We start from the raw sequence: 17,365 nt of genomic DNA, 5'->3' as shown, positions 1-17,365 counted from the left end.
CAGTGTGGTGATGTAATTATCTCTGCATGAACCAAACAATGATGCCGTCTAAGCTGATGTTTTTGGGCGAGCTTCTTCAAGCACTGAAGATGATTTAAGGGTTGAAACAGGTACGGGGGAGGCACACTCAAAAGCCCCGACTGTCCCCTAGCACATGGGTCAGTGACAGTAATACAGGGGTTGGTGTAATTTAAAAAAAAAACGCCAAAGTGAAAGTGCTGTCAGCCAGCAAGCAACAGAAGGGCTCTATGTTTCGGGGGGCATGGCAAGGCAAGGCAAGGCAAGTTTATTTATATAGCACATTTCATACACAGTGGCAGTTCAATGTGCTTTACAGAAGTAAAAGCAAAACAGTAAACAATAGAAAATAAAATTACATAAAATAAATGGGGAAGAAAAATAATAAGAATTAAACAATAGTAGAAATAAAATAATAAAATGAAGTAAAAATTCAGTTAAAAAAACAGCAGAATAAAATTGAATAAAAGTTAAGTAAAGTTTAAAACATGCAGAGACTGTAAAAGTTAAGAAAGTTTAAAACATGTAAAGATGACAATATTAATCAGTTAGCAGAAAGCATCTGAAAACAGCTTGGTCTTTAGTCTAGATTTGAAGCTACCAACAGTAGGAGCATTTTTAATGTCCTCTGGGAGTTTGTTCTATAGCTGTACTGCATAGTAGCTAAAAGCTGCTTCACCACACTTTGTTTTAACAACAGGTTTTACCAGTAAGTTTTGCTACTGCGATCTGGTAGATCTGATTGGGTTAGGCCGTTGCAACATATCAGAGAGGTAATTGGGCCTTGTACCATTTAGAGATTTGTACACCAGCAGCAATACTTTAAAGTCAATTCTATAGCTTACTGGAAGCCAGTGAAGGGACCTTAGAATTGGAGTAATGTGCTCTGTTCTTTTTGTTCGTGTGAGAACCCTAGCTGCTGCATTTTGAATCACCTGAAGTCGTTTGATGGTCTTTTTTGGGAGGCCTGTGAAAAGGCCATTGCAGTAATCAACCCTACTAGAGATGAAGGCATGTATTAGTTTTTCCAGATCATTTTTTGACATAAGTCCTCTTAGTTTGGAAATGTTTTTTAGGTGATAAAATGCCGTTTTAGTGATTGCTTTCATGTGACTATCAAAATTTAGCTCGCTGTCAATGAAAACATCAAGATTTTTAACCATATCTTTTGTTTTAATCCCCTTTGTGTCAAGAATAGTGGTAATCCTGAGTCTTTCATCTTTTTTCCCAAATAGAATTACTTCTGTTTTATCTGTGTTCAGCTGAAGAAAATTTTGTGACATCCAGTTGTTGATTTGGTCGATACACTGGTAGAGACATTCAAGGGGGGCATAATAATTAGGTGATAGAGCAAAATAAATTTGGGTGTCATCTGCATAGCAGTGATACAAAATTGAGTTGTTCTTGATAATTTGTCCAAGTGGGAGCATATAAAGGTTGAATAGTAATGGTCCAAGAATCGACCCCTGGGGAACACCACAGGTCAAGGACATTGATGTTGCGGTACAATTTCCCATGGTAACAAAGAAGCTTCTATCTTTTAAGTATGATTTTAACCAATCGATAACTTTACCAGTCAACCCAACCCAGTGTTCAAGTCGATATAGCAGTATGTTGTGATCAACAGTATCAAAAGCTGCACTGAGGTCCAGTAACACCAGGACCGATGTTTTGCCTGCATCAGTATTAAGACATATGTCATTTATAACTTTAATCAGCACTGTTTCAGTGCTATGATTGGCACGAAATCCTGACTGAAAATGATCAAAACAGCTGTTTGATATCAAGAAGGCAGTTAATTGATTGAAGACAATTTTTTCAAGGATTTTCCCGATGAATGGTAGATTTGATATTGGCCTGTAGTTGTTTAATACTGAAGCATCCAGATTATTCTTTTTAAGTAGGGGCTTTACAACGGCTTTTTTCAGGGACACAGGAACAATGCCAGTCTCTAGGGATGTATTTATGATCTGAAGCACATCTGTAATTATAAGGTGAAGAACAGACTTAAAAAAGTTGGTGGGCAGAATGTCCAATTCAGATGTTGAGGAACTGAGATTTTGAACAGTTTTTTCAAGAGTCTCATAATCAATTAAACAAAATTCTGACATTGTGTTGAAGTTGTCTGTCTGTGTCACTGGTGATTGCAGCTTTTCAATTATTTGCAACTGAGATATATTATGAGCAATATTCTGCCGTATTTTATCAATTTTACCTTTGAAGAAGGATGCAAACTCATTGCATTTATTAACTGAGAGAAGTTCAGGTGCTAATTGTGGTGGGGGATTGGTTAGCTTCTCTACTGTTGAAAATAGCACACGGGCATTGTTCATATTCCTGTTGATGATGTTGGAGAAGAAAGATTGTCTTGCTTTACGAATTTCATAATTATATTTACAAAGCATCTCTTTATGAATTTGATAATGGATGTGAAGTTTAGATTTATGCCATTTTCTTTCAGTCTTTCTACATTCTCTCTTTAGCAATTTAACAGCTGGGTATTGCTTCCATGGTGCTTTCTGCTTGTCATTGCCTCTTTTGATTTTGAATGGAGCAACGTCATCCATAATTTGGGTCATATTTAAATTAAACATTTCCAGTAAATCATCTACAGAGTCTGACATCTTGGTTGAGATCCGAGAGAGAGCTTGCTCAAAGAGAACACGTGTTGTCATTTATGACTCTCCTACCCATAGTCGTTGAGCTGTTCTGAATGTGAGGAGACATAGAAACATCAGAGAAAACACAGAAATGATCAGATAAGGCCAGGTCAACAACAGTAGTAGAAACAGTAAGACCCTTTGTGATGACGAGGTCAAGGGTATGACCACGAGAGTGGGTCGGCCCCTGTACATGTTGTACTAGGTTGAAGTTGTCAATAAGTGCAAGTAGTTCTCTGGCATAAGTGTTTTTAGGATTATCTACATGCAAGTTAAAATCCCCAGATATAATAAGACAATCAAACTCTAAGCAAATGACTGATAACAGTTCACCAAACTCTTCAAGAAAGACTTTGGCTGAATGTCTCGGAGGCCTATAAATAGTTAATAATAATATGTTAGGAGAGCATGTAACAAGTGCACATAAGTGTTCAAAGGATGTAAAATCACCAAGTGAGGATTGTTTACATTGAAAAGAGGCTTTGAATATATTTGCGATCCCTCCACCTTTCCCCTGCCGGATAGCATTCATAAAATTAAAATTTGGGGGAGCTGCTTCAATAAGGGTGGTAGCACTATTTGCTTGATCCAGCCAAGTTTCAGTTAAAAGCAAAAAATCAAGATTGTGTTTGCAGATAAGATCATTAATTAAAAATGACTTGTTTGAAAGTGATTTAATGTTCAGAAGAGCTAGCTTTACAGAAAGTCTAGAAGTAATATCCGCTTGGGCACTCTGATGTTGTTTTGAAACAGGAAGGCGACTAGACTGGTTTACCCCCTGGGTTAAATATGCTCTATGTTTTCTATTTCTTATCAACACATGGCGTGTTGAGTCCTCGCAGCAGACGTATTATGAAAAATGCATTGTCATTCTGTGTTCAGTTTATAAATCGATGTCAAGTTCAGATTCCTTCACTGTTGATTGGTCCAAGACTCTTCTCAACTCTGTTCAATTATAAATCAAATTTTGTGTTGAAGTAAAAGGTAAGGGGAGTCCTAATATCTCTTTTGAATAATTCCCTGCTAAAATATCCTTAAAGCTCAAACTAAAGAGGTTTATTTTAGCTTGATGGTGCACAGGGCGCCCAAAATCAAGTCTTTCTTATTAGAGGCTGGAGTGGAGCCCAAATTTTATACGTAATGGAGAGGCATGTACCTGTACAAATATTTGAATTATGTCAGTTTGGTTGGTATAAACCTGTATTAAGTCCACTTTGATAAGTCAGTAATGAAGAAAAATGCAAACTAAGTGAAGAAAAAGTGAAGAATATTTCTTTGACTTGATTTTTCAAGGAAAAAAGTGGAGAACATTTTTCAGAACCCAGGGGGAATCCTGACAATGCAAAGCCACATTCTGCACAGATTATACAGGAATAGCTGAGGAAGAAGAGGGTGTCTGTCCCCTCTGTTCCCAGTAAAGAATCCATCCATCATCGGTAACCACTTATCCTGTGCAGGGTCGCAGGCAAGCTGGAGCCTATCCCAGCTGTCTATGGGTGAGAGGCAGGGTACACCCTGGACAAATCACTAGATCATCACAGGGCTGACACATAGAGACAACCATTCACACTCACGGTCAATTTAGAGACACCACTTAACCTAACCTGCATGTCTTTGGACTGTGGGGGAAACCAGAGCACCCGGAGTAAACCCATGCAGACATGGGAAGAACATGCAAACTCCACACAAAAATGCCCCCATCAGCCACTGGGCTTGAACCCAGAACCTTCTTGCTGTGAGGCAACAGTGCTAACCACTACACCACTGTGCCACCCCCAATAGAAAATGTGTGGCGAATTTTGAAATGAAAAACATGACAATTATGACCCCGTACTGTTGCACACCTTAAGACCTGTTTGAGGGAAGAATGGGACAAAACACCAACTGTAACACTTCATCACTTGGTGTCTTCAGTCCCTAAACATATTTTACGTGTTATGAGAAGGAAAGGAAACATTACAAAGTGGTAAATATTTTACCATCCTGATTTTTTTAAATGTGTTGCAATAATCAAAATTGATGTTTATTTTGAAAAAAATAAAAAAATTCATGAGGTAAAGCATCAAATAATTTTCTGTTGTATTGTTTTGAATGCAGTACAGGTCAACAGTTATCTACAAATCACTGATTTCAGTTTTAATTTCAAGTTTAACATACTGTCCCAACTTCTTCTGATTTGGGGTTGTATGTCGGAAAGAATACACCAGATATTATTTACATAAAATTAACATTATGATTAGACACTCTTTGATGCATATCAACATGAATCCTAGCTGAAAAAAGTAAATGACACATAAGGTCAAAATTATTAGGTAGCTGCTAATAATGTCTGGTATATAATTCCTGATTCATATGACCTTGAATCAGGATCAGGTGAAAAATTTTTACTGATATATTAGCTGAGAGAATATCTAGAGTAATATATGGGACATTATTTGGTTAAAAATAAGCTGCATTATTAGCTATGGAAAATATATACCAGAACAAATGTCCCAAGCGAAACATTAGCCCAAACAGCTGAAATATTAACCGCAAAAATAACAGCTCCAAATTTGCTTAAAAGAAGTCAAGTCAAGAAGAGGGGGAGGGGGCTAAAACATAACTGAAAAATAATATAAAGTGATGCTTTGTTACCTAAACACTAGACGGAAACCAGCCTCATTCTCCACCACTTGTTTTAACATCTCCTTCCCTCTGTAATATATTTTCACCATAAAATGGGTCTCAAACTGGTTACAGCCTGAAAATAGACACAGAAAGCCACAAAGATACATCACAAGGCATGAGTTTATATGTGACTGTCACAGATTCAAAATCACTGTAATTTGTAAAACAAAGTCAGATGTCATACCTGAGTCATTAGAAGTGGACTGAACAGGCAATTCCAGCTCAAGTTCAGCCTGTGGAGTGTGCTGCTGTGTGACTATGATGGCGCCCTCTAGTGGAGAATATTGGCTCAGAGCCAATGTTCCATCAGCAGGAGAAATCTGTCCTGTGCCAGCCACAGCTCTGTCAGCTGGAGAAAAGTGGTGCATGTTTGAAGTTTCCTGAATGGTTAGTGGAGTTTCATTGATAGCCGGGTTCATGGCAAGTTCTACTGATTCCCTCATGAAGACTGGCTCATCCACAGGCATCTCTGTGAACAGGGCATACCAAATATTACAGAGGAAACTTTAGGACTTTGACAAATCGTCCAATTAAAATCCTGAAAGTTAAGCTGTGAAAGTTTTAATAAATTATATGTACTGATAGACAATATTTTGTGGTATACAGTCTGTATTGGGTCTATGTATTAAGGGTGTAACACAATGGCACTGTCATCTGTATAATGGTCCAAATATTCTTTTTTTTGAGCTTTTTTTCACCTTTATTGGATAGGACAGTGTAGAGGCAGGAAACGAGCAGGAGAGAGAGAGACGGGGAGGGATCTGGAATCGAACCCGGGTCCCCGGATTTATGGCATGGCGTCCACCTGAGCCACGACACCCCCAGGTCCAGATATTCTTATCTGTATTTGGAGTGCGTGTGGCCTAAACCAGAAGGTTTTTGTTATGTTTTATTTATTTTTTTTATTAAACAGGCTATGAACCCTACCATTCTACTGGAAACACTAGAAAACATTGGGACATGTGCCCACAATAAACAAATTTAGCTGATTCTATTTCCCCAAATATAAAGAAACTAGTAGCATAAACCACCATCACCTTTACCAAGCAGTTAACAGATGAATGACTAAACACTAAATACAGTGCGCAGTGACTAAATTTCCCGTTACTGAACGCGCTTTGGGCGGCACGGTGGTGTAGTGGTTAGCGCTGTCGCCTCACAGCAAGAAGGTCTGGGTTCAAGCCCCGTGGCCGGCGAGGGCCTTTCTGTGCGGAGTTTGCATGTTCTCTCCGTGTCCGCGTGGGTTTCCTCCGGGTGCTCCGGTTTCCCCCACAGTCCAAAGACATGCAGGTTAGGTTAACTGGTGACTCTAAATTGACCGTAGGTGTGAATGGTTGTCTGTGTCTATGTGTCAGCCCTGTGATGACCTGGCGACTTGTCCAGGGTGTACCCTGCCTTTCGCCCGTAGTCAGCTGGGATAGGCTCCAGCTTGCCTGCGACCCTGTAGAACAGGATAAAGCGGCTAGAGATAATGAGATAAGATGAATGCGCTTTTTCTTCATCCCACAAGCTTCATATCTGACTGCTTGCTTGCATGACTTTTTTATTGAACCCTGTGCCATCCCAGTCCAATGCACACTTCTAGTCTCAACCAGATTTGATGTAAACTTGTGAGGAAAAAAAAAGCAATGAATAGTAAGCCTTCTATTTATATTTGTTTTTTTCAATGTATTTGTATTCAGTTCCATTGTATGTATGTGCCAATGTTAAATTTACATCTACAATGTATGTGCAATTTAGACAACGGCACAGTTAAAACTCTTTAAAGTTATACCACCATGAACTTCTCTGGCAGCTCAGTAGTTAACATCAGTATCATGCTCCGCCCCGACATCCACTCCGGAGATTACGGATCTCTCACGCCAGTGTCGATCCGGATCCGGGACAGGAATTCCTTCTCCCCTGAACTCACTTCCTGGTTTTCACTGCTGCTTATTTAAAGGCCATTCTCAGACTCTTTTTTTTTTTTTTTTGCCAGAATGTTTCATTTGCCGTTTCTGTGCCGCTCTTGCTTCTCATGGTTTTTCCTTTCTAGTAACTTTTCTTGTTCATGGTTTTTGCACTAATGTTTTTTTTTCTGGTTCATGTTTTTTTGCACTAATGTTTTTTTTCTTGTTCATGGTTTTTCATACTAGCTGAGACTTCCGGTAAGTCCGCCAGTGCCTACTAGAGAACAAGTCAAGGCGGAAAAGAGCAAATTTCACCAAAGCTCTGTCTCGTTTCTGGGATTCATCATCTCCCTGGCAAGGATCCAGATGGACCCCCTCAAGCTCGAGGCAATTGCAGATTGGCTGACTCCATCTTCGAAACAAGAGCTCCAGCGCTTCCTAGGATTCGCCAACTTCTACAGGTACTTCATTCGCAACTTCAGGACAGTGGCCGGACCTCTTTCAGCCCTGACCTTGACCAAGACCCAATTCAAGTGGAAACAGAGAAAGCCTTTTTCATGCTCAAGCACAGGTTTGCCACAGCACCCATTCTCACCATACCTGATCCTACCAAGCAGTTTATTGTCGAGTTCGACGCTTCCGAGTCAGGGGTCGGAACTATACTATCCCAGAGGGCCAGTGACAAGGTCCACCTATGCTCCTTCTCCCGCTGGCTATCCCCAGCCGAACGGAATTATGACATCAGCAACCAAGAACTACTGGCTGTTAAACTAGCCTTGGAGGAGTGGAGGCACTGGCTCGAGAGGTCTGAGCTCCCCTTCCTAGTCTGGACCGACCATAAGAATCTGGAATACCTCAAGTCCGCCAAACACCTGAATTCCCGTCAAGCCCATTGGTCTCTCTTCTTCTCCCGGTTCAACTTCATGCTCTCCTACCGTCCAGGCTCCAAGAACGGCAAACCCGACGCCCTGTCCAGGATGTTCTCTTCCCACCAAGAGGAGTCCAAGCCACCTGAGACCATCCTTCCTCCGTGCTACTTGGTGGGAGCTGCCATTCTAGAGGTTGAGATGCTTGTGCAGAAAACCCTGGAGCAGGACCCCGGTGAAGGTAACCCCAACAACACTCCTCCTAACCATCTGTTTATTCCCTATCCTGTGTGAACCCATGTGCTGCAGTGCGGTCATGGGTCCAAGCTGGCCTGTCATCCGGGAGCCACCCAAACCCTGGCACTCCTCCAGCAGTACTTTTGGTGGCCATCCATCAAGGAGGACGTTCAGGAGTTCGTGGCAGCCTGCGACATATGCGCCTGGAACAAGACAGCCAATCGACCCCTTGCTTGCTAAGATCCCTCCCGACTCCACATTGACCTTGGTCTCACATCGCCCTGGACTTCGTCACAGGACTCCCCAACTCAGGTGGCAACACATGCATCCTCACTGTGATTGACCATTTCTCCAAGACTGTCCATTTCATTCCTCTGCCCAAGCTCCCCTCAGCCAAAGAAACCACAGAATTACTTGTCCACCACATCTTCCGCCTACATGGACTACCCACCAACATCGTTTCTGACCGGGGCCCTCAGTTCACTGCACAGTTCTGGAGGGTCTTCTGCAAACTCATCGGGGCCACCTGTAGTCTCACCTCAGGCTTCCCAATGGCCAGGCAGAACGGGTGAACCAGGTTTTGGAGGTTGCACTCAGGTGCATGTCATCCAGGGATGCCAGTTCTTGGAGTAAGTACCTACCTGGATCACTCATAACACTCTTCTTTCATCTGCCACAAGTCTCACCCTTCCAGTGCTCCCTAGGTTACCAACCACCACTTTTCCCCAACCAAGAGGAGGAGGTCACCGTACCCTCAGTCCAGACCTTCATATGCCGCTGCAGGAGGACATGGGTGTTGGCCCGGAGAAAACTCATTCGCTCTGCCCTAGCATCCAAGAGGCAGGCCGACAAACGCCTCTCTAAGGTGCCCACACAGGGTGTTTTTGATTTACTCTTTAATGTTCTAGGTTATTACTCAATAATACAATGTATTATTCGGTAACTGCAGTGAAACAGGAAAACAGATGCAGTTACAAGGAGTTAGAAATGTTTTTAAAGGTTTCTCTGCATTATTTCTGACTGCCTGTTTGAGGCATTCTCTCTCAAACATTGTAACGGTTTGTTTGGACCTTTTTATAAAGTAGCCTAAACTAAAGTCTGCATAAGACTATGCTTTAAAATATTGTTCACGTCAGTTTTCAACTTTGAATACTACAGCGCCCCATGGAGTGGCCCAAGGGAATATCTGTATTTTTAAACACTAGTTAAGGTTGTGTTCATTTCATTCTGTCTTACATGCAAGTGACTTTGACCCTGTTCAGATCACGCATGTGTTTTTTGAGACTTCCTATGATCCACATGTACACTCACTGGCCACTTTAATAGGAACTTGTTGACTCTAAGATTCCTGTTCTTGGCTGGCAGGAGTGGAACCCAATGTGGTCTTGTGCTGTTGCATGCTGAGGTGCTTTTCTGCTCACCACAGCTGTAAAGAGTTGTTGAGTTACTATATCCTTCCTGGCAGCTCGAACCAATCTGGCATTTTCCTCTGACCTCTCAAGCCTCCAACAAGGCGTTTGTTTCCATCCACAGAACTGTCACTCACTCAAATTTTTTTTTTCACCATTCTGTGTAAACTCTAGAGACTGTGTGAAAACCCCAGGAGATCAGCAGTTTCTGAAATGCTTAAACCAGTCCATCTGGCTCAAACCAACACGCATGCCACAGTGAAAGTCACAGATCACAATTTTTCCCATTCTGATGTTTGAAGTGACTGTTAACTGAAGCTCTTGATTTGTATCTGTATGTTTTTATGCATTGTGCTGCTGTCATGGGATTGGCTGATTAGAACTGCATAAAACTGCAGATGTTCCTAATAAAGTGAGTGTATACAGTAACAATCCCTGACACTATCCGATCAAATATGCAAGGTTTCTGGCAAAACTTCATTTAGGCATAGCCTCCCTTTTAGAAACCCATATTCACAATGCAGAAAACATTCAGATCCAGGTCAAGAACTTCAGTTAATGTTCATATCAATTATTAGAATGGGGAAAATGTGATCTCAGTGAATTTGTGGTACCAGGCAGGCTGATTTTGTACTTCAGAAACTGCTGAGCTCCTTGGATTTTCACGCACAACAGTCTCTAGAGTTTATAAAGAGGTACAAACAAAAAATCCAGTAGGCACTATACCTTGTTGATAAATGAGACATCAGAGGAATAGTAGGATTGCAAGGTTAACTCAAATAACTACTCTTTACAACCGTGGTGAGCAGAAAAGCATCTCAGAAGAGCAGAGCAGAACAGCAGAAGACTACATGATATTCCATATTTGTCAGCCGAGAACAGGCATCCAGGACTATAGTGAGCACAGAGTCACTGAAGATTTAAAAAAACTACACCAGATCTGATGACACTCAATTTCTGCAGTTACATGCAGATGGTAGGGTCAGAATTTGGCATTACTAGCATAGATCCATGGACCCAACCTGCCTTATGTCAGCAGTTCAGGCTGATGGTGGTGGTGTGCTATCATGGGGAATGTTTTCTTGGCACACACTGTGCCCCTTATTATCAATGCTGCGAATCTGTTCAACCACATCCCTTAGCTGTTCTATTTGATTCAGATCTGGTGACTGTGGTCATCATTGTTTGAATGCCACAGTCTGAGTATTGTTGCTGACCATGTGCATTCCTTTTGGACACTTCATCATATGCCTACTTCCAGCATGATAACGCACCATGAAACAACTGGATAAATGAACATGACAATGAGTTCTGTGTACTTCAGTAGCCACCACAGTCACCAGATCTGAATCAAATACAGCACCAAAGGGATGTGGTTGAACAAATTTGCAGCCCTGACTGTGCCCTGAAAAATCTGCAGCAATCATGTGATGCAATCAAATAACATGAACCAGAATCTCAAGGGAATGTTCCTAACAGCTTGTGGAATCCATGCCACAATGAACCAAGGTTGTTCAGAGAGCAGGGGTCTTACTGTGTATCAGTATTATTCCGAATAAAGTGGCCAGTGAGACTTATGTAAAACTATGTAATATGTATGCCAAACTCTCTATTCTTGTATAATTATAATGTGAACATATTAGATCTTAGTTTATGAATCTTATGTACCTGGGTGAGATTCAACAATATTCAGACCCGCAAGGCACTGCTGCAACAAATCAGGCTGTGGGCTTCTATCTGAGAACCAAAACATGACCAAAAGTGCTATAATGAATATGCAGAAAAATGTATACAATACAAACAAAGCATGCACACTAACAGTAGTCTTCTTACCTGGAAACAGCTCATCTTCTCCCAGGTACAGAGTATCACCAAGAGAAATCTGACTCTAGCAATGAGACATGAAATAGTAGCAGAAACTTAATTTCAAAGTAGTTGGGAATACAAGTACATGTATAAAGCATATGCATATAGGCAAAACTTACGTTACACACTGGCGAACCATTGGTAGATGCTGAAGATAGTCAAAGACAAAAGAAAAGAAAATCATTACCATTTGTATAAACTGTATTTTCCACTATGAGTACTGGTAATACATTTCTGCTGTGATGGTGTACAAATTTTTTTTCAAGAAACTCAAGGAAATATTCTAAACGGCGATTAAGACTATGGTACAGGACTATATATTGACTAAGTTGAGACAACAGGCAGCTTTTGCTCTTGAATTAGGCATATATATAATTAATATTTGCAAGGGAACAAAATCATCCTGAAAAGGATGATTTTTTATTGAAGGCGTGCTAGCAAACAGATCCAAAACGGAGACAAAGGGAGAGTCGAAAAACAGGCAGTGGTGGAGTGAGGCACAGAGAGGATATCAGGACATATCAGACAGGACATCCTGAATAGGATGATTTTGTGAGAATATTATAGCGTATGAACCATCAAATTGTGTAGTGTGTTTTGCATCAGTAAATTACTGCATTGTCTTGTGACAGTGATACCAATAAGATACACATTGTAGTTATGAATACATATTTATTCCTTTCTTTGTCACCGCATGCCATGTGCCAGAAACGCCACGTTTATTACGGTGTGACTCTGCTGGGTGCCTGGTAGACAGCAGTGAACCAGCGCTTTCACTTTATATCATTACTGTAGAGTTACCATCCAATATCAAACTTGATATGTCAAACAGTTGTCTAGTTACATCAGTCAGGTCCACATGCGTTGCCACACACGCAGTGCTATTAAGACTAATTACTATGCACCTTTTACTGATTAGAGCACAATCACAGCGCATACATGTAAGGACTATCAGGAACACACAGACTTTGCAAAGTATATGCTCTGTACTCTGTCTGATGTTACCAAGCCTTGTATTTTGTTTTGCTTTTCTGGTTTTGACCCTGTTTGTGTTTTTGAACTGTGAGTATTGTATTCCCTCTGATATCCTGTCTGTGCCTCACTCTACCACTGCCTGTTTTCCGACTCTACCTTTGTCTCCATTTTGGATCTGTTTGCTAGCAAGTTATCTTTCGTTTGCATTTACTTTCACCAGGGATCTGATTGCGCTTGCATCTGTCTATCGCCCTTACATGACAAACTGTCAATTATCTCCATGGAAATTGTCCAATTTCACTTAAATGGTCCAAAAAATGTATTTAGTTGCTGCAAATAATTTTCCATTGTTGAGCATTTGTGCCTGCAATGTGGTGGATGGCGAAGTAATTAAATATGCTGTCAGCTGGTGGCAGAAGGTACCGTAGTGCAATAATGACCTTGTTAAGACAATAGAATTAAGTGATGCATGTGAGAGGTGGCGATGATAAAACGTACAACAGTGATGGACAAGTATTTGAAAAGGAAAAATGCAGCCTCTGAACTGGGCCCTGGACAAAATTCTCACCCAGCTGAAGAGCCTAGTATGAGTGGTGGTCAAAAGAAAGCAAAACCAGTGAACTCAAGGCAATACAGTGAAAGTTCTTTTGTTTGGATTTACTTTCACCAGGGATCTGACTGCACCGACTCTGTTATGCTTGATGTGTGTGTGGAAAAGCTATCCAACAGTGCCATGGTCCCAAGCAAGCTTAAATGTCCTCTCCAAATGAAACGCCTGTCACTTCAAAACAAGAACATGGACTATTTTGTTTGCCTGCGTGAACACACTGAGAAACAGGTAACTTTAATGAGAAAAACCCGCAAGGCAAGTTTATTTATATAGCACATTTCATACACAATGGCAGTTCAATGTGCTTTACAGAAGCAAAAACAAAAACAGTAAACAATAGAGAAATAAAATTACATAAAATAATTTTATTTTTAATCTAAAACAATTAATTAAAAGAATTAAAAGAAAATAATAAGAATTAAACAATAGTAGAAATAAAATAATAAAATGCCAAAAAGAAAAAAGGAGAAAAAGAAAAAGAAACCAGCGGAATAAAATAGAATAAAATTTAAGTAAATTTAAAACATGCAGAGAAAGTAAAGATTATAAAAAATGTAAAAATATTAATTATTTAACAGAAAGCATCTGAAAACAGCTTGGTCTTTAACCTAGATTTGAAGCTGCCAACAGCAGGAGCATTTTTAATGTCCTCTGGCAGTTGGTTCCATAGCTGTACTGCATAGTAGCTAAAAGCTGCTTCACCACACTTTGTTTTAACAACTGGTTTTAATAGTAAATTTTTCTGTTGCGATCTGGTAGATCTGATTGGGTTAGGCCGCTGCAACATATCAGAGAGGTAATTGGGCCCTGTGCCATTTAGAGATTTATACACCAGCAGCAATACTTTAAAGTCAATTCTGTAACTTACTGGAAGCCAGTGAAGGGACCTTAGAATTGGGTTAATGTGCTCTGTTCTTTTTGTTCATGTGAGAACCCTCGCCGCTGCATTTTGAACCAGCTGAAGTCGTTTGATGGTCTTTTTTGGGAGGCCTGTGAAAAGGCCATTGCCGTAATCAACCCTACTAGAGATGAAGGCATGTATTAGTTTTTCCAGATCATTTTTTGACATAAGTCCTCTTAGTTTGGAAATGTTTTTTAGGTGATAAAATGCCGTTTTAGTGATTGCTTTCATGTGACTGTCAAAGTTTAGCTCGCTGTCAATGAAAACACCAAGATTTTTAACCATTTTAGTTTTAATCCCTTTTGTGTCAAGAATAGTGGTAATCCTGAGTCTTTCATCTTTTTTTCCAAATAGAATTACTTCTGTTTTATCTGTGATCAACTGAAGAAAATTTTGTGACATCCAGCTACTGATTTGATCGATGCACTGGTAGAGACATTCAAGGGGGGCATAGTCATTAGGTGATAAAGCAAAAATAAATTTGGGTATCATCTGCATAGCAGTGATACAAAATTGAATTTTTATTGATAATTTGCCCAAGTGGGAGCATATAAAGGTTGAAAAGTAATGGTCCAAGAATCGACCCCTGAGGGACACCACAGGTCAAGGGCATTGACGTTGAGGAACAATTTCCCAGGGTAACAAAAGCTTCTATTTTTTAAGTATGATTTTAACCAATTGATAACTTTACCAGTCAATCCAACCCAGTGTTCAAGTCGATATAGCAGTATGTTGTGATCAACAGTATCAAAAGCTGCACTGAGGTCCAGTAATACCAAGACCGATGTTTTGCCTGCATCAGTATTAAGACATATGTCATTTATAACTTTAATCAGCGCTGTTTCAGTGCTATGATTGGCACGAAATCCTGACTGAAAATTATCAAAATGGCTGTTTGATATCAAGAAAGCAGTTAATTGATTGAAGACAATTTTTTTCCAGGATTTTCCCGATGAATGGTAGATTTGATATTGGCCTGTAGTTATTTAACACTGAAGGATCCAGATTATTTTTTTAAGAAGGGGCTTTACAACAGCTTTTTTTTAGGGACACAGGAACAACGCCAGTCTCCAAGGATGTATTTATAATTTGAAGCACATCTGTAATTATAAGATGAAGAACAGACTTAAAGTTGGTGGGCAGAATGTCCAGTTCAGATGTTGAAGAACTGAGATTTTGTACAGTTTTTTCAAGAGTCTCATAATCAATTAAACAAAATTCTGACATTGTGTTGAAGTTATCTATCTGTGTCATTGGTGATTGCAGTTTTTCAATTTTTTGCAACTGAGATATATTATGAGAAATATTCTGCCTTATTTTATCAATTTTACCTTTGAAAAAAGATGCAAACTCATTGCATTTATTAACTGATAGAAGTTCAGGTGCTAATTGTGGTGGGGCATTAGTTAGCTTCTCTACTGTTGAAAATGGCACACGGGCATTGTTCATATTCCTGCTGATGATGTTGGAGAAGAAAGACTGTCTTGCTTTACGAATTTCATAATTATAATTACAAAGCATCTCTTTATGGATTTGATAATGGATGTGAAGTTTAGATTTGCGCCATTTTCTTTCAGTCTTTCTACATTCTCTCTTTAGCAGTTTAACAGCCGGGTACTGCTTCCATGGTGCTTTCTGCTTATCATTGACTCTTTTGATTTTGAATGGAGCAATATCATCCATAATTTGGGTCATATTTAAATTAAAAAATTCCAGTAAATCATCTACAGAGTCTGACATTTTGGTTGAGTTCTGAGAGAGAGCTTGCTCAAAACACGTGTTGTCATTTATGACCCTCCTACCTATAGTCGTTGAGCTATTCTGAATGTGAGGAGACATAGAAACTTCAAAGAAAACACAGAAATGATCAGATAATGCCAGGTCAACAACAGTATAAGAAACAGTAAGACCCTTTGTGATGACGAGGTCAAGAGTATGACCACGAGAGTGGGTCGGTCCCTGTACATGTTGTACCAGGTTAAAGTTATCAATAATTGCAAATAGTTCTTTGGCATAAATGTTATCAGTATTATCTACATGCAAGTTAAAATCCCCAGATATAATAAGACAATCAAACTCTAAGCAAATGACTGATAACAGTTCACCAAACTCTTCAAGAAAGACTTTGGCTGAATGTCTCGGAGGCCTATAAATAGTTAATAATAATATGTTAGGAGAGCATGTAACAAGTGCACATAAGTGTTCAAAGGATGTAAAATCACCAAGTGAGGATTGTTTACATTGAAAAGAGACTTTGAATATATTTGCGATCCCTCCACCTTTCCCTTGTCGGGTAACATTCAAAAAATTTAAATTTGGGGGAGCTGCTTCGATAAGGGTGGTAGCACTATTTGCTTGATCCAGCCAGGTTTCAGTTAGAAGCAAAAAATCAAGATTGTGTTTACAAATAAGATCATTAATTAAAAATGACTTGTTTAAAAGTGATCTAATGTTCAGAAGAGCTAGCTTTACAGAAATTCTAGAAGCAATATTTGGTTGTGCACTCTGATGCTGTTTTAAAACAGGAAGGAGATTAGATTGGTTCACCCCCAGGGTTAAATGTGCTCTATGTTTTCTGTTTCTTATCAACACAGGAATAGTGTCAACATCGGGTCCCAACTTTTTTCAACATTACATCCATTTGCAGGGACCCAGACTACATCAAACAAGACTTTCTAAATGTTCCATTTGGTTTGAGGGTGAAAGGACTGGAGATGACATGTATCTTTTGGATGGTGAAAAAGATTTGTAGCCAGCTGAAAGTCCTGGACGAACACAATTTTAATGTACTGGATACACTGCTTGTCGCGACAGATTTGGGCTGGAAAAGGAAAGTGTAGCCATTGGGAGCAGTTTTTTCATGCTATTTGGGAAATCCATCCGAGGAGAAGTGGAGTCGTCTGTCCTTGAATGTTGGGAGGCCTGCAAGTCAGATGTTTGTGTGTCCTTGATGACGACTTGCAAAGATGATTGTTTAGGCTTTGTAACTATGTCAGTCTGCGACATCTTGTCAACTGTTTTCCTCGGTGCTGGCTGAGAAAAGATTGCAAGTTTGTAGTGGTCTGCTAAGACTTTGGCTCCAATCCAGCTGAGTTCAGTGCTATTTGGCTTGTAAAATTCTTTGCGATTCCAAAAAAGGTTAAAATTGTCTATGAAATTCATACCAAATGAAGAACAAGTTTTTCCAAGCCAGGTGTTAAGACTGAAGAGTCGGGAAAAAGCAAAACTTCCTCTCGCTGGGAGTGGGCCACTGATAAAAGATTGAAT

The 17,365-nt window shown here is 39.9% G+C and overlaps 1 protein-coding gene across 2 annotated transcripts in view; it reads right to left on the bottom strand.

Moving 5' to 3' along the window:
• irf3 (interferon regulatory factor 3) overlaps nt 1-17,365 on the bottom strand; it is a 168,440-nt gene that overhangs the window by 32,879 nt on the left and 118,196 nt on the right. For both annotated transcript variants that reach the window (XM_060939400.1, XM_060939399.1), the window contains exons 4-8: nt 11,732-11,760; nt 11,580-11,634; nt 11,415-11,483; nt 5,530-5,814; nt 5,313-5,418 (exon numbers count right to left, since the gene is read on the bottom strand). In XM_060939400.1, the coding sequence (XP_060795383.1) occupies nt 5,313-5,418; nt 5,530-5,814; nt 11,415-11,483; nt 11,580-11,634; nt 11,732-11,760 (544 nt within the window). The remainder of the gene's footprint in view (nt 1-5,312; nt 5,419-5,529; nt 5,815-11,414; nt 11,484-11,579; nt 11,635-11,731; nt 11,761-17,365) is intronic.

Source organism: Neoarius graeffei, chromosome 14 (assembly GCF_027579695.1).
Source record: "Neoarius graeffei isolate fNeoGra1 chromosome 14, fNeoGra1.pri, whole genome shotgun sequence".
Classification (NCBI taxonomy): Eukaryota; Metazoa; Chordata; class Actinopteri; order Siluriformes; family Ariidae; genus Neoarius; species Neoarius graeffei.
The sequence above is the reverse complement of the archived record's forward strand: the minus strand, read 5'-3'. Positions and strand labels throughout refer to the sequence as shown.